This window comes from Peromyscus eremicus, chromosome 2 (genome assembly GCF_949786415.1).
Source record: "Peromyscus eremicus chromosome 2, PerEre_H2_v1, whole genome shotgun sequence".
Classification (NCBI taxonomy): Eukaryota; Metazoa; Chordata; class Mammalia; order Rodentia; family Cricetidae; genus Peromyscus; species Peromyscus eremicus.
The window spans coordinates 109181663-109200546 of NC_081417.1; the positions used below are offsets into that span (position 1 = coordinate 109181663).

Here is an 18884-nt window from a genome sequence, read left to right on the forward strand (position 1 = left end):
AATTCTCAGGCTCTGCATTATCTTATATGCTGTTTTTGCTAAGCAATTTATCTTAATCCGTACATTTCATAAGTTTTGACACAATTCCTAATTAGAAAGTTGAGATGGTAGTTTTTAGGCTATCTGCAATACTGTGGTAATTTAGCTTGTTTATTTCCTTACAGGGATTTACAAACTGTGGGTATTAGATATTCAGAATTCTTAGATATCGTTCTCCTTTTTTTTTTCAGACAGGGTCTTGCAAGTTGCCCAGGATGTCCATGAAATTACTACCTTCCTGCTTCAGCCTCTTAAGTGCCAGGTTTATAAACATTTGCTATTATACTCAACTGTCCTAGTTAGGTTTCAACTGCTCTGATAAAACACCATGACCAAAACAAGTTGAAGAAGAAAGGATTTATTTCAGCTTACAGTTAGTTGCACACAGTCCATCATGAAGGGAAGTCAGGTACTGTTTACTGGCTTGCCTCCCATAGCTTGCTCTGCCTACTTTCATACATAACCCAGGACCACAGCCCTCTGTGAGTGAGGGCCTCCCACATCAAGAAAACGCCCCTCAGACTTGCCTATGGGACAATCTGATGGGGCATTTTCTCAACTAAAGTTTCTCTTCCCAGATAACTTGAGCTTCTGTCAAGCTGACAAAGAAAGAAAGAGAAAGAATGAGAGAGAGAGAGAGAGAGAGAGACTGATTAACCCACTGATCGACTGACCAAACTAGAACACAACTTTGAACTTTTATGAATTTCAAAGCAGCCAAATGTCAAATTTTTTCATACCTTTTTTGTTGTTATTTTGGAAATAGAATAAGCCCACTTTAAAGTAAGCAGGACTGGAGAGAGGGCTAGGAGATTAAGAGCATTTGCTGCTCTTCCAGAAGACTGGAATTCCATTACTAGCACCTACACTGGGTGGCTCCAACTCCAGGGGATCCAATGCTTCTGGCCTCTGCAGGAACCTGCACTTGTATATACATACCCACAAACACACATGTACATAATGAAAAGTAAAACCTTAAAAAAATAATGTAAGTGAAAAATAGCGAATAAGCTTTAAGCAGGAGAATAGTGTGGGAAGAGAAAAGCATTTTAACACTGAACCTAGAGAAAAAATACAATTTGCATGTTTAAAGTTTTCTACACAATGACAACATAAACTGTAAAGATAATTTTGGAACTTTTAGATTTTGTGCCTAAACATTTTCGTGTATTTCCATATCTTAAACTCTTTAGCATGTTACAAGAAAACTAATAAAAATACGTCATATTAAACACCACACACACAAATCAAGGATTCCTGCTGAAAGATGTTTGTAGTGTCTCAATTCTTGTAATGTTATGTTCTTTCTGATTAAAATTGCAATAAAAAAAAAAAAGCCAATGTTGTCCATTGAAAGAAAACACAACAGTTTTTCATGTTAGGTTTTTAATTGTTGTTCTCTTTTCTCCCCACAATTCTGGGGAATGAATCATGGGTGGTTCTAGCAAGAAATTTACATTGAACTATCTCCACAGCCCTTAAGATGCATTTAATCTTGCCAAGAGGTGGTGGCACACACCTTTAATCCCAGTATGGGAGGCAGAGACAGGCAGATCTCTATGAGTTCGAGGCCAGTCTGGTCTACAGAGTGAGTTCCAAGACAGGCTCCAAAGCTACAGAGAGAAACCCTGTCTTGGGGGAAAAAAAAAAAGAGGAAAAAAAAAGATGCATTTAATCTTAATAATATTGCTGCTTCAATCAGATATTTAAAAACCATTTATTCAATGAAACTGGGATTAAAAACCTTGCCACGGTGGAACATACCTATAATCTCAGGATTTGGAAGGTAGCGAAAGGAGGACCATCTGGGTCCTTGGGACAGCTTGGGGAACCTGAGACTCACCTGTCTCAAAACAAACAAACAAACAAATAAAGCAATGGTTCTGCAGGCGAAGCACTACCATGCAGGTCTGAAGACCCATGTTCAAGCCCCAGAAGCCACAAACAGGCAAAAGCAGAGAACCGTCTCCACAAAGTTTTCCGTGCTTTCACACATGCACTATGGTACATGCACACCCACACTCAGACATCACACACACAGACAGGAATAAATAATAATGATGACAATAATACAATAAAAACAAAACAGCAAGTGCGAAGTGAAAATGACCAGATAGGATCACACACATACTTATGATCCCTGCACTTACAAGCAGAAGACTCAAGTTCAAGGCCAGTTTAGGCTACATAATAACACTTTTGGTTTTTTTTGTTTTTCTAGACTAGGTTTTTCTGTGTAACATTCCTGGCTGTCCTGGAACTCCATTTGTAGAGCAGGCTGGCCTTGAACTCACTGAGATCCATCTACCTCTGTCTCCCAAGTGCTGGGATTAAATGCGTACACCACCACCACCCGGCATAACAACACTTTTCACACACACACACACACACACACACACACACACACACACGATGTAAAAGGCTGGAAAAATGGCTCAGCAGGTAAGAGCCCTAACTATTCTTGCAGAGGACCCCAATTCAGTTCTAAGTGCCTACACAATAGCTCACAATCATCTATAACTCCAGGTCCAGGAGACCCAATGCTCTCTTCTGGCCTCCAAGAGAAATGCACACATGCACATGGTGCACACATACACACAAGAAAAACAATAAAATAAAATATTTAATTTAATTAATTAAAAAATAATATCATAAACTGAACAAAGATACTTTCATTTCCTCTTTCCCTTAGTCACTAAGAAACTGAGAAACTGATAGATTTCCTAAACTAGCCTTTGGCTTTTATGCATTTTTTTCCTATAATCAGAGCTTCATTCACAAATGCTTTTATACATTAAACATTTAGGAAAATGAAGTACTATGCAGCTGTCTGAAATATACATGTCATAAAAGATACCAATGCATAACTCCAAACAATGTTTGTCTTCCCAGAAAACTTCTTAACCTGGTATTTTTTTAAAAAAAAAAAAAAAAGGAAATCCATATTTTGATATATTGCTGCTTGGAAACCACTTCAAAAAAATTTTTATATGTAACTTTTGGCTTAGTTCCCAGGTTTTAGTAAGTACACTGCATTATTTTCCTGTTACTCCTATAGCAAAATATTTAGTGGATTAAAACAAAATAAATCTACTCCCAAACAGTTCTGCAGGCCAGCAATCCAAACAGGACTTCAGGTAACGAGAACCAAGGTGGAAACACTGCTGCATGCCTTCAAGAGGCTACAAGAAAGAGAAAGCTCATTTCTATGTATTCATCACCCCCTAAAAGACTACTTATATCTCTTAGTTTATGGCTACTTCTTCCATCTTCAAAGCACATCAACTTTAACCTCCGAATCTACAGTGGAGTCCACCTTTGCCTAATAAAAGGACTACTGTCCCTTGCTTGCAAAGTACTGATGCTTATAATCCCATTATAAACTGAAAATATTGGAAGACATGATGGGACACACGCATAATGCCAGCACTCACAAGGCAGAAGCAAGAGGATCAGGAACGCAGAATCAACTTCACCTACATAGAGTGAGAAGCCGATGAGGCTATATGAGACAGTCAGAAAACACAAGGCAAAATAAAAACATAGTTAACTATATTTAATATACCTAATCAACTGAATACCACAGCTTGCCCTGGCTTACTTTAACCATGCTCAAGAGTACTCATATTAGTCCATAGTCAACTAAGCAAAATAATCTACAACAAAGCCTATTTTTAATTGATACTGAAAAACATCATTAATAAGGTGCTATATAAAATTTCCACCCACTTTTATTGGGTTCTAGGAATCACATTCACATTGGTCAGCTTGTGTAGCTAGTGTTTTTACCTACTGAATCAACTCCCTAGTCCTACTCAACCATTTCTAATATTTTCACACAAATGTATCTTTATGGTTTCTGAGGTTTTAGTTTAAGAACCCCACATTTCCAAGCCTGACTAACTGAGTGCAATTCCTACAACCCACAATTAGAAGGAGAGAAAACACACACACACACCAAATAAGTAAGTAATGACATTTTAAAAATACCAAGAAGCTAGGCGGCAGTGGCACATGCCTTTAATCCCAGCACTTGGAAGGCAGAGGCATGAGGATCTCTGTGAGTTCGAGGCCAACCTGGTCTACAGAGTGAGATCCAGGACAGGCACCAAAATTACACAGAGAAACCCTGTCTCTAAATAAATAAATAAATAACAAATTAATTAATTAAATTAAAAATACCAAGGATAAGGATTAGTGAGGATGTGGAGAAAACAGAAGACCTTGCAAACAGGTGGTAAGAATGTAAATTGTACAACCACTGTAGAACATAGTATAGAAGTTCTCAAAAACGTTTTTTAAAAAAGTAAAAAAGAAAAAAGCAACTCTTTATATACACCTCATAGATATATTCACATTTTGTTTACAATGCAGTCTTATTCACAATAGCCAAGATATAGTATCAATCTATGAGTCCTATGGTAAATAAATGGGTAAAGAAACAGTAGCATACAATAATATATTGTATTTATACCTATTACACATAGATAAACACATCCCATATACAGATATACACATGCATATATGCATGCATATATGTATTACTGAGCTTTTAAAAATGAGATCCTATCATTTATAACCACATGAATGAGCCTGGAAGCCATTACACTAAGTGAAATAAGCAGACATTAAAAAAGCAGGCATAGTGGCACATGCCTTTAATCCCAGCACTCAGGAGGCAAAGGCAGGCTGTGAATTCTACATGGTGAGAACTCTGCAAGTTTGAGGCCAGTCTGGTCTACATAGTGAGTTCCAGGACAGTCAGAGATACATAATGAGATCCTATCTCAAAAAAAAAAAAAAAAAGCAAAAAAAAAAAAAAAAACAAACAAGAAACACCATGGTTTCAATCACATATGCAATCTTAAGAGATATCAATATATGGCTGGAGAAACAGCTCAGCAGTTAAACACACTTGCTGCTCTTAAGGAGGATTTGGGTTTAGTTCCAAACACCTACATGGCACCTCAGAACTCACTGTCTAGAACAAAGCAGTTTCAGGAATTCTGATACTCTCTTCTGGCCTCTTCAGGTACTGCATGCATGTGATGAAGGCATACACGTGGGTAAAACACTCATTAAATAAAAAGAAATAAATCTTTAAAAAAATTACACTGAAACAGAATAAAATAGTGTTTACCAGGGTAAGGAGAAAATGGGATATAGATCAAAGTGCACAAAGTTGTAGTTATACAGAATGACTAAGTCTAGAGAGCTAATGCATGAGGTGAGGACTACAGCCAGCTAAAAACAATATGCATAGGAAGTTGACTGAACTAGATTTTAGATGCTGCTACAATACACAAAAACCAAATATGCCAGATGATGTATAGTCTTATGTTCTTGCCTAATAGTCATTTCATAATGGATCAAACACCATGTACTAAACCTTACACGCAAGTAAAATGACAGCTGAACATTCCCAAAGGCCTTTTCTATACATACTTATATGGTCATGTAATTCTCTTTCAATTTAGTGATATAAATTATGCTAACAGATTTTCTAACTAGGTTTTCTGATAAAATTCTTGGAGTAAATTCTACATGATGAGCAGTGTAATTACTCACTTGATACACTGTTGGATTCTACATGCTAATATTTCTATTTGCTTATACCTGCGAACCTATATTCACAGGTTGAACTGGCTTAAAATCTCCAGTATGCTTTCGAGACACTACTTATAAGATTGTGGATATTAAGAGTATGGAGAAATTTAAGGTAAACTGAAAAATCTCTTCATCTTTTTCTAGGCTATATATATTTACACACACACACACACACACACACACACACACACACAGAGATATCTGTCTATGAATAGTAACAGTTGGCATTTATTGAACATTTCATTGGCTGCAAATACACTGAACATGTTGACTTATGTAAGGAGCAGTTCAGGTGTGAATGCATCCATCTTGATTTGGTGCTTCTTCAACAGAACTTCACTCAACTTTCCAATTTCTCCGACATCAATCTTCATGTTTTCCACTTCTGTGGGGATATACTTGCATTTTGCAAGAAAGCCATGTATTTGCTAGATCCACAGTTATACATACAATGCTACATGTGGATTGTAATTTGTTTTAAGCTCACATATACCTATGAAGCATCTCCTTACTTTCTAGTCTTGTCCTTCACTTACTTCCTTCAAATCAGAAAGATCTTCTCTATAGTATGGCCTTTACAAAGACGGAGATCATGAATGGTTACAGTTCTGTGTGTTTTCTATCTCTTTAGTTTTGAGCTTTTGTCTTTGCTGTTATATTTTCTCAATGTTCTTGTAGTACATTACTTTTTAATTTCTTTGAAATGTAAAGGAAATTCCCCTACTCAATTTACTTTCTCGTGTCTTCCAATGTATTCACTTGCTTCTTAGTATCAGGACACAGATCAGATCAGAACCCGTGTTAAAAACCTCACTGTAATTTTATGACCACTTTTTATCTCTAAATAAGGTTACATTCTTAGCCACTGTTGGGTAAGACCTCAACAAATGAATCTCCAGGACATAATTTAACCCATAAGATCTTCTCTCCTTATTCTTCCTGTAATACGAATTACTAAATGGTCTTTTAATAAAAAACCCAGAACCAGATATTGGGGTGAAAGCTGAAAGATCAGAGAAGCAGAACAAGCCACAGCCACTACCTCTTCCCTCACCCTGAAAAAGCCTCAGCCTAGGCCTCTAGCCAAATGAGCTTCCTCAGCTGAACAGGCTTTAGTTCCTGTTTCCTCACACCTTATATACCTTTCTCTGCTCTGCCATATTACTTCCTGGGATTAAAGATGTGTGTGCTTCCCAAGCAAAGGTATGAGATCTCAAGTGCTGGGATTAAAAGTGTGTGTCACCACTGTGTGGCTGTTTCTCTCCTAGACTGAGTCAATCTCATGTAGTCCAGGGTGGCTTTGAACTCAGAGATCCAGACGTTATCTCTGCCTCAAGAATGCTAAGATTAAAGGTGTGTGCCACCACTGCCTGGCCTCTATGTTTAATCTAGTGGCTTGCTCTGTCCTCTGATCTTTAGGCACATTTTATTAGGGTACACAATATATCACATTTTCCTTATAGGGTCTTAAGGCAAATTTTAAACTCAAAACGTGTAACTTTTTTTTTCCCTGGTAGATCCATGATAGGTCTCCTAAAATTGAGTTACATATATTTTTTTGAAGTTTTTCTGTAGTATTCTGTATTTATCTGCCCATTCTGCCTGTTTAGGACAACAATTCAGTTCCCAGTCATAACCAATCTTTTTATCACTCAGCCTAGTGAGTTAAGAAACACAAAATAGCATTAGTTCCCAAAATTACATTTGTGCTCTAACTATATTTCCTTGAGCAGTCCTATTATCTTGTTAAAGCTTTATTTCCTGTGTTCTATTAACTCGGTGCTCAATAGAAGTTACTGAGTTCCTTTCAGCCTTTTTTGTCTGCTCATGATGGACTATTCCCTTAGCATGCAGCCTGGTCACATGGCGAGCATTCACTACAGTGAAAAACAGCAGGTCACAGGACACAGAGAGTTTAAGCACCAAATATGCCAAGCTGACTCTTCTGCTGAAGCCTGGAAAAAAGGTTTACAAGAATATACCCACTAGTCCACTTCCCCTCAGATGAATAGAACTCAATTGACCTCAAAGTACAAAGCAAAATCTAAAAGGATACTATCAGTAAAGGCCTCTTAAGCTGCCTTGGCAAGCTTTGAGAAAAGGAAAATCTGTCTTTATTCTGTGGCTCCAATTTTGCTCAATAGCAAGGTGAAAGAAATGCTCTACCTGCATTCTGTCAGAACCCCTTAGTTTCCTGTCTTAGGTCTAGAGGTTTGCTTATGTGGGTTATTCTGCTCCAAGAAGCAGGGAAAAGGAGTCAGCAACAGGAGCTAAAGCCAGGGTCTTCCCACAGCCCTCCCTTCCCAGAACCTTCACTTTACACTCCAAGACGACTCCCTCATCACAACTGACATTCTTTTTGAAAAGTTGGTTTTTACATGCATTTATTTTTGTGGGGGTGTGTGTAGAATTGTGGTGAGTATCTATGGGGTGGCTAAAAAAAAAACAATTTTGGGGAGTCAGTTGTCTCTTTCCAACATTGTGAATCCCTGAGATTGAACTCAGACCATCAGACTTGATAGCAAATGCCTTGCCTAGTAATTCATCTCACTGGTCCTACATCATTCTTAGTAATAAAAACTGGAGTCTCAGCTACTTAAGAAGCTGAGGCACCGGGTCAGAACTACTGAATCCTGAAGCTCTTAGGTCCTAGACAAATATATGGCTGAGTGGTTAAAAGTGCATACTGCTCTTCCAGAGGACTCAGATTTGGATCCCAGCAACCATATCTGGCAACCTGTAACTCTAGCTCCAGGGCATTTGACATGCTCTCCTGGTCCCTACAGATACCCATATATATGTTTGTAACTGCTTTGTCTACCTGACAAAGCATGACAAAAGTTCATGTGACCTGTCTAATTATACAGTGGGTTCTTTATGACACTGGCTTTGTATCTTTTTATCTCTGTAAAACTTTTTCATCATAATAATTCAAAAGCTAGTTACTGAATTTTGTTGTTGTGGTTCTAGGGGTTAAACCCCAAGGTCTAGTTCATGCTAAGAAAGAACTCAACTACTGAGCTAAAATCCATAGCTAGCCCTTGTTCTAACTTTGCTTGTTTGGTTGGTTGGTTTTGTGTGTATGGCTGTATGTATCTCTCTGTGCATCCACATGAATGACTAATACCCATGGAGGCTAGAAGAGGATGCTGAAGTCCCTGGAGCTGGGATTCAAACCCAAGTGTTACGGTAGCATGAATGTAACTGACACTCATAATCTCATAGGGAATGGCATTATATGGTGTGGTTTTATGGAGTGAGTAGGGCTTGTTGGAGGAAGTGTGTCACTGTGGGGGTGAGCTTTGAGGTTTCCAATGCTCAGGATAACATGCAGTGTTTCAGTCAACTTCCTGTTGCCTGCAAGATATAAGACTCTCATCTACTCCTCCAGCAGCACATCTGCCTGCCTGCTACCATGTTCCCCGCCATGATGATAATAGACTGAACCTCTGAAACTGTAATCAAGCCTACCCAATTAAATGTTTTCACTATAAGAGTTGTTGTAGTCATGGTCTCTTCACAGCAATAAAACCCCTAATTAAGACACCAAGTCTTCTAGAAGAGCAGCCTGTGCTTGTAAGCACTGAGCCATCTCTCCAATCTCTTCGTGTAATTTTAAAAAGAACCAAATTTATAATCTAACTGAACAACCATTAAATGGCTTTCACACTAAAAAAAGAGGTAGCACTATTGTTCAGGTGTGAGAAAGTAAAGCATTAAACCTTAATAGTACCTAAAAAATGGAGGGAAATGGATAATGGAAAAATAAAAGTAATCAAGTAAAAACTGAATTCAAGGTTCTAAAAGTAACATCAAGAAACAAAACAATTGATTTAAGAAATTGAGGGCTAGGGCTATACCTTGGTGGGACAAAGATTCCTAGCATGTGTGAAGTTCAATTCCTAGAACTAAAATTAAAAGGAAAAGTGAGGAAGAGAAAGAAGGGGGGAAGTAAGGGTATGGGAGGAGAAACTTAAAAGTACTAAAAGCAACAGGTTTAGTAAATATTTAAACTAAATAAACTGAGTGGTGTGCAGTTCTATATTATATAAAGGATTATCACTGTTTTTAAAGAAAAGCTACTAAAATGACTTATTTAAAATGTCAACATTTTCTATATTGTAAAATGACTTAAAGCAAGATGTACTAAGTCTGTTTCTCTCGAGGCAGCCAAGGAACATAGCAAGACATTTTCAAGGCTTGAGAAAACACAGATAACTTGATTAGCTCTCTACACCTTTAAAAAAAAATTCTTGCCAGGCGGTGGTGGCGAACACCTTTAATCCCAGCACTCAGAAGGCAGAGGCAGGCAGATCTCTGTGAGTTCAAGGTCTACAGAGTGAGTTCCAGGACAGCCAGGACTACACAGAGAAACCCTGTCACCAAAAAAAAAAAAAAAATTCAAAAAAATGTTTTATTAGATTTATTTTCTTTTATATTTATGAGTGTTTTGCCTACATGTAAATGTACCACATAATACCTGATGCTCAAGGAGGTAAGGAGTGGGTATCGGGTCCAATGGAACTGGAATTATGGATGGTTGTGAGCAACCATGAGGGTGCTGAGAATCAAACTGGGGTCCTCCAGAAGAGCAACTAGTGCTTTTAACTGCTGAATCAATTCTCCAGCACCTCTCTACACTTGTAATGTGAAACTGTCCCTCTGAGTTATACTTACCCAATAATACTCTATTCAACATAAAAAAAAATCTAAACTTCAGCTTAAATACATACTTATTCATGTTATTGTCCACTGACAGTGGTTCTCAAAATTTCAAGTACTTTTTATCATCACAATTTTCCAATAATATATATACATATATATGTGTATATATACACATATATATATTTACAGTAATACACATATAAACGCACATGTAAAAATAAATAGGTCAAATGAACTTTTATATATGTACATATTTATATAAAGGTTCTCATACATACACACACACACACACACACACACACACACACACACTCAGATAATCATAATCTTCAAAGAGAGGCTGGAGAGATGGCTCAGCAGTTAAGAGCACTTCCTATTCTTCCAGAGGATCCAGTTTGGCTCCCAGCATCCTCTTCAGGCAGCGCACAATGACTTGTAACTCCCACTCCAGGAGATCTGATGCCTTCCTCTGGCCTCCCCCTACCCACATGTGACAATACACTCATACAAGCACACACACACATTAATATTTTTTTAAATCAGGGATCTTCAAAAGGATAACAAAGAAATTTTGAAATGAAAGTGTTTGTGTTTTTAACTTACTGACTGATTAAATCGGGTGCCACCTTACAGCCATCATCTGCCTCCTCTTCCATATCAGAGTCCAAACCATTGTCACCTTATAAAAAAAAATGAACTACTGAAAACATGTTTATAAAATGATTTTACCGTTATATAAAAAGTGCCATCTTTAAAAGATACAAGTTTAATAAATTAATAAAATATTTTTCTATTACTTGTATTTTTTAAGATTGATTTTATCTATGTGTTTGTATGTGTGTATATGTGTGTGGGTAGGTACATGTATGCAAGTGTCCACACAGGGAGGATGTGGCATTACAGATGGATATAAGCCACCCAATGTGGGTGTAGAAAACCATACTCACATACTCCAGAAGAACACCAAGTGCTCTTAATCCTAAACCATTCTCCAGCTTCCAGTGTTATATTTAAAATTGATTTTTTCATTGTCTTCCCTTTATCAATCACATACAAACAAGAAGGTGTATGTACATAATTAGGGACTATATACATAAATATGTATATATTTCCAGAATTACAAAATGCATTAAATCCTTAATTTTTGTTGTTTGGTGTGCATGCGTGTGTGTGTGTGTGTGTGTGTGTGTGTGTGTGTGTGCGCACATGTGCGTGCGCGCACCCACACACACACAGTGGGGAAGATGCCTGCAGAGGCAGATGGTATCAGACCCCCTGGGGATGGAGGTATAGTGGGCCACCTGATGTTGTCTGGGAACCAGCTCCAGTCTTAACCACTGATCAATCTCTCCAACTCCATTACTTTACATTAAAAAAAAAAATCAGTCTCTGGAAATTGAAAAGATCTGCTTTTGTTTCTTCTGTAATACAAATGAGAAAAACCTCTCAAAATTCCAAATCAAGCCAAAAAAATAAAATAACTTGAAAATCCAAAATTCTAAAAGTTATCCATATCAAAGAATAATCTTTGTTTGGGAGACATAAATGCTAGAAAATTGCAAACAATTCTAATATTACCTCTAAGTCTTGTTGGAACAGGAGTAATACACAATAGCTTGTTATAAGTTATGAAGAAAATAAAGCAGAAAATGTCTTAATTATTTTAAAGAAAATGTAACTTCTTGGAGATTTTTTTTTTTACAGTACTTCTGATACTTTTTAATTCATTTTATTATAATATACAAACACAGACTTATTTATATATTGGGGAAAATTATCAAATTTGGGGGTTTTTTGGAAAGTCTATTCTCATACATAAATTTTATATTTCAGTACAAACATAAGTAAAAATATTCTTCAGTGATTCCACAATAACTAAATTAAAGTCACATTCAAGCAAGAGAAAGAAAACCTCAATATTTATGCAGAGAACCACTTAATAAGTTTGCAGAATGTAAAAATATTCATTCTTACCCTCAAGAATCTTCAAGATTTTTTTTTCAGACAGGAGCTCTAATTGTTCCTGGCATAGTTTTTTAATTTCTTCTACTGAACAGTTCTAAAGAAAATGACATTTAAAAAATGCATTTATGTACTATAGCTCCAATGTAAACTGGAAAACTGCAATTATAAGAAAAATTCCAATTAGCAAAATCTTATAATCAAACAAATTAAAGCCTCAAGAATATTCACATGAACTTTTTTATGGGATGAAATCTGAAAAGCTGTCACTTGACATGAAAATTTCAGATATGTGAATGGATTTATTAGAAGGAAAAACTGAAGTACAAATCAGTCTTCCAGATACACTTAAATGTAGTCTATTTACCTTATTTAATTCTTAAGATTTAAATCTTCAGGGAGTGACTATATGAGTTACTCACCCTTACTATTTGTTTGGGCTTTCTATCCATAAAATCAGAATACCACATATTTCCCTAATGTTTTCAGGAATACACACAAGAAAACACGTATAAACTTGATGAAACATAAGCTACTACAAACTATTGTTGTAGATTGTTACACAGCAGCATGTTTTCTTAAGTACTAGAAAGATACCTTGTAAGTCCAATTAGTACCACTACCGGGAAATAATAAAATTATTTCCTCAGGGTCAATAAATGACTTGCCTAAATATTTTTCTTAAAAAAAAAAAAAATGCTTCAACATATAAGGTCACTTAAGGTTCTCCAAATTCTCTTCCTTGCATTCTTTCAAGTAGCTTGTTCTAGATTAGAACATCCACTCACACACTACATTCAGTGAAATGACTGCTACACAAGAAGGTTCTCTTTCCACGTGTGTGCAGCCTCCTAATCCAGCAAAGTACCTTCAGCACATCAGGAAGCATCTTCTGTAACTTCTTTTCTCCTATTATACAGAAGCACTGCTGGAGCATTTCCTTTTTGTCTGATATATAGAAACTAACTGGTTTTAATGAAACAGTCAGATCCAGTCCACCTTCTTCAACATCACTGTGCTCTGCCAAGAATAATTCCTTTTCCAGAGTTGGCAGAAGACACTTGGTTTCCTACAAGTAAAAAAAATAAGGAATTAGTAAATAACACTATTTAAAATACTTAGAGTGTATGCATGACACCATCTACTGTCACTGAATTACTCTTCATTAAACACTTCTAAATTCCTTTTATTTGCACAATTATCTATCTAAAGTCTGAAGAGAAAATGTAGTTGTTCATCACTCCTTAATTTTACTCTTCACTCTGCAGTTAACACAAGGAGTTTTAATAAAATAAAAACATATCTCAGAAGACACAACTGAAATACACTCCATGAGGACTATTTCCTAAAATTTTAAACTTGAAGAAGTAGGAGATTCCTTCAGGGGCCATTCATCCAAAAGATATAAATGCTTTGTCATTCTACTTAAATTCATATAAAGACACAAAACAGCAGCAAATGTTACAAACTACAATTAAAAAGCCATATTCTAACCACAAGCTATCATTTTTAAACTGCTGTATGATTTACTCATATTCAAAAGGTTCAAATAGTTTCAATAATTTAAGACATTTCTGACAATTATATTTCCTATCCCCCATAACTAGTCAGTCTTTCCAAATCTACTTCCAAAACTCTGGTCCATAATCTTTCCTAGATTATAGCAGCCATGGAGCTGCATTCCCCATATTCAGTATGAGACTTCAGTTTTGTATACCATTACAAGATGAATTTTCTAGAATGGATCCTTACTTATCCTAGTTTAAAACCATTAAATGATTCCATGCTGTTCTTGTGATACTATGTTCCACCTGGCCCTTCGTGCTCACTTTTTAGGTCACAGCACAAGGACCTTCTCTGAATTACTCAAATACACACCTCCTTCCCTCAGCTCATAGAGGTGGGGCTTCTGTGTACCTTTTCTGTACGACTGCCTTTCCTCCCTCCTTCCCCTACACTACACCATATCACACAATTAACAAGTGCAGATGCTTATCAGATATGAATCTGAAAGGCCACATGAGTGGGAAAGCATAAAAGATCTCTAATAATTTTTTATTTTCTTTTTTCAATTTAAAATTGTTTATTGCTGTTATATGAGTATACAACGTGTGACTTTACACTCACACACAGCAGTCAAAGGACAACTTCTGAGAGTAGGTTTGCTCCTTCCACAGTAGTTTCAAGGATGGAACTCAGGTGCAAGGCTTGTGCAGCCCCACTGAGCCATCTCACTGGCTCTTAAAATTTCTTTTATGAGAGTGCTTTTTTAGGGTAGGCAAGATGGTGCCCATCTTTAATCCCAGCACTAGAAAGGGAGAGGCAGATGGATCTCTGTGAGTTCAAGGCCAGCCTGGCCTACACAATGAGTTCCAGGATAGTCAGGGCTACATAGTGAGGCCCTGACTGAAAACAAATAAAAAACAAACAAAAACCAATTAAGCCTGTAAAGCCCTACCAATGGTCAAGTTCTGATAAGCATGTAAGGAAAATATTATGAACTACTGTGCAATATACATAAACTTCCCAACTCAATCCACAATAAAAATTAAAGCTATAGACTAGTCTAATTAAGATTTATCCCAGCACTTGGGAGGCGGGTGGATCTTTGTGAGTTAGAGGCTAAATACTATCAGGATAGCCAGGGCTACATAGAGACTCAAAAATAAACAAAAATGTCTACCACAAAGTAAAAATACTTCATACAACACATAGATCCGAAACACCAGACAGGGCTTATCCCAAGACAGTACATACAGTTTAGTATCAACTAGCTTACCAATAGTTAAACAACAAAATTACACTAGCTGATACAATCACATAAACAGCATGCCAGGAAGTCACATGATAAAGACATACCCACCAGTTGAAGAAAATTCCCTAACCTGACCAAAGCCACCTTTCACAATCTGTCCCAAATATACTTACTGGACAAGATTAGAACAGTCCCACTAGAGCTCAGTGCTAGAGCATTAGCCTAGCAGGTTCAAGGCCCTGGGTCCAGTACAGAAGGAAAGGAAGAAGAGAGGAAGGAGAGTCTTACTTTAAAAACAAAACGGGAAGAGAATACCTGTTGTCACTACACTAGATTTTGATAATACAAAATTAATAACAAAAAAGTGCTAAAAAAGTAAAAAGTCCAGTATGATCACAATATTACAGAAAATCACTAATACCAAATACTATAACTAGATAGAAGAAAAATCATATAGATAGTTGCACCCACAAGTCCCAATTTAAAGCTGTAATGTTAAAGAGTATGAGGCTGGAGAGACGGCTCAGCAGTTAAGAGAACTTGCTGCTCTTCAGAAGATAGAAACTTGGCTCCCAGCACCTACAATGGTCTTAAAATCACCTATATCTAGCTCCAACAGATCTCATGCCCTCTTCTGTCCTCTCTGGACACTTGCATTCAAGTGGCACACACTCAAATGGGACACACATACACACACACACACACACACACACACACACACACTTCCTTTTTAATCTTAAAAACTGTAAAGTGTCAGCAAGGTGGCTTGGCATGTAAGGGTGCTTGCTGCCATCCTGACAACCTGAGCTCAATCTTTGGACTCCATGAATTGTAGAGAACCAACACCTGCAAGTTGTCCTCCCACTCCACAGTTGCTATGGCACACATGCACACACACACATACACAAAGTAAATAAATGTAAAATTTGTTAAGTATTAAAAGAAAATACAGAATTATTTGACAAATTTTAAGATCTTCCAAAACACAAAATCTGGAAAGCAAAAGAAACTACCAGCTCTGGCTACAAAGAAATCAAAGGCTCCAGCACCCCATAAACAAAGTTGGAACATTTTCTGTATAAGCCACACGAAGGTTTAAAACTAAAGCTTAATATAAATACGTGTAAGACTTCTCAGTGAAACACCGAATAAAAGAACAACAGGCAAAGGATCTATACAACTATACAAGGAATCAAATAGAAAATAAAAATGTAAACACGTTCAGTATCACTATTCACCAGGAAAATACATATTAAAACAATGTTAGCCAGGTGCAGTGGCACATGCCTAAATTTAATCCCAGTATTCAGAAAACAGAGGCAGACAAATCTTTTTGCGTTTGAGGACTGCCTGTTCTACAAATTCCAGACCAGTAGGGACTATATAGTGAGACCCTGAATCAAAAAGGGGGGGGGGTGTGTAATATTCACTTGGCCCTTTAGTCTGATGACAGCTCTCTGAAAGAAGACAGACAACAGGAATGGTGCAGTGGGACACACCTGTAACATCAGCATTCCAAGGACGGAGGCAGGAGGATGGATGCTAAGTTTCAGGCCAGCCTAGTCTACAGAGCATACATACAGCAAGTTCCAGGCTAGCCAGGGCTACACAGTCGGGGTGGGGGTGTTAGGAGGATAACATACACTAGTGAATATTTACAAAGACGAATATTTGTAGCTATAAATCAGTAAAGTCTTTCTTTAAAAGCATTTGGTTCTATTTCCCAACACGTCTGTTTTGCTCTAAAAAGGTTTAGGTTCACAGATCAAGGGTTTAGTCCATCTTGGCTGTGAAGCTCTAGGATCGTGAGCATGAAGCATTTGGTCAATATATCATCTGCAGCCAGGTACTAAAGAAAAGGAATTCATCGCTTTTTTTTTTTAATCCATTGCTTTTTAAAACGCATATACTTTGACATTGCAATTTCACTACTGTAGCTCTATGCCTATGTAACTCTTGCACAAGATCCATGAACATGTTCCATTTGGTATTTTATGTAAAAATTAAGAAAACTAAAAACCTAAATATTAATCAATAAAGATATGTGGATACTGGGAAGTCCCTAAAACACATCACGTATGGAAGGAACCCCATTCAGTGCCGGCATATTACCCAATTATGTACGTAAAAGGAAACCATTAAAAAGTGGCTGCATATCAACAGAAGGTATGCAGATCAAGCGGCAGTACGAAGGGCTTTCAACTTCTGCCTTAATCCCGTTTTCGATGGATTTTAAGAACACCTTCGTTTAATTGTAAGTTACAAACTACTGTTTTTAAATGGGGGTATCGCGACAGGTTGATGACGCACAAAAACATATTTTGGTCCCAGGTGTTGAATTCAAATGTAAGAACTATGAAATTCTTGCAGTTGTGACTGTGGGTAAAACTTTGGAACTTGGGTCTCAGTTTGAATTTTTTTTTTCCATGTGTAATGTGAAAATAATCAGAATCCATTAAAACGGTAAGGTATGATCAGTGCTTACACCGGCATTTGTTAACTAGTTCCCGACCCCACGGAGCCTCTACCGAGATCGGGAAAACCACGAGTAAAAAGAGCCACGAAAAGTTTAATAGGAAAGGGGTACTGAGCAGTAAATTCAGAAACTTGGAAGTTCAAAACATGGGGACGGGTTCCACCGGACTCAGCACAGAACCGGCGGCCCTGGGGACCCCGGCACTAACAATGAGCTCCGGTGCGCGCCCGCCCGGCTCCGCAGCCCGGCTCTTCTGAGGGGCCGCAGCTCCGGGGACCGGCGCGAGGCGAGGCACGCACCTGCTGCAGGGAGCCCGAGACGCTGGAGGACGAGTCGGTGCTCCTCCGCTTTCGGCGTTCGCTCCGTTCCGCGCCGCCCGCCACACTCGCCCCGCCGCCGGCGCCCCCGCAGCAGCCGCCGCTCCCGCAGCCGCCCGCGGTACCGCCCAGCACGGGCACCAGGTCCGGGGCCGCGAGCGCAGCGGCCGCCTCCTGCCCGCTCCGCTTGCGCCGCTTCTCCCGGGAAGACTTCTTCCCCGTCATGGTCCCCGCACCGCAACCATCGGCGACAGCCAGCCGTCTCTGCAGCAACAGAACACCGCTTCCGTAGCGGCCGGCGGGGCTGGCGCAGGCTTGACGTCACTTCCGGTCCCGGCGCGTTTCGCCGTGTGTCGTTTCTGGAGGAGGGACCCGGACGCGCCGTGCTAGCTGCTGAGGTGGTCTTGCGTTCCGAAGGTGACGTGTGGGCCAGTCGGGCTCAGTATGGTTTTTTTTTTTTTTTTCCAACCTCAGCGAAGATCCGAAGGTGGAGTTTTCCAAAAAATCTTTGCCTTGTGGGTAACTCTTTGTAGTGTTTCTCAGCTTACAAATACGTTCGTGAGTAATTTTCCTTTGCCTCCAAGTCCCACGTGTGATACCAACAATATAGCAATAAAAAGAATTTCGGGGGGGGGGGAGAAACGCTTCCTCTCATTACGACCTCACTTGGGCAGATTGTTTTTAAGTGTTCTTTAAAGAGTTATTCAAGAATAGCGGTCTTGTGCTTCGGTATCTTTTCTCATTAATACTAATTTCGAGACATGATTCCATGTTACTTTTAAAGAAATGTGGGAGCAGGGAGAGTAAAACGTTTAAAAAGAAAGGGTCTGGCTGTAGTATTTCACAGTGTTTAGTGAGCTCAAAGTTTTTATTAGAGTCAAGAAAACGGCCACCTGTGGAGATGAGTTCTAGCTGCCTCTGTAAAAGTTCCTGAGATAGCCTAGGGTGAGGAACTCCTTTGTTTTTCTTTCTGAGGTGATCCAGCATTGTTGTCTGGTCAAACCTACAACTCTTGGGCTTAACTGTCCCTGCCTCTACAATAGATGGAACTATAAACACACAA

At 38.4% G+C, this 18884-nt stretch overlaps 1 protein-coding gene across 2 annotated transcripts in view; it reads right to left on the reverse strand.

The window, feature by feature from the left end:
• The window catches only part of Caap1 (caspase activity and apoptosis inhibitor 1), a 56929-nt gene extending 38791 nt beyond the window's left edge, over positions 1-18138 (reverse strand). For both annotated transcript variants that reach the window (XM_059254529.1, XM_059254528.1), the window contains exons 1-4: positions 17804-18138; positions 13142-13342; positions 12286-12370; positions 10915-10990 (exon numbers count right to left, since the gene is read on the reverse strand). In XM_059254529.1, coding sequence (XP_059110512.1) covers positions 10915-10990; positions 12286-12370; positions 13142-13342; positions 17804-18046 — 605 coding nt within the window. In that variant the 5' untranslated portion in view covers positions 18047-18138. The remainder of the gene's footprint in view (positions 1-10914; positions 10991-12285; positions 12371-13141; positions 13343-17803) is intronic.
• Positions 18139-18884: the final 746 nt, after the last annotated feature.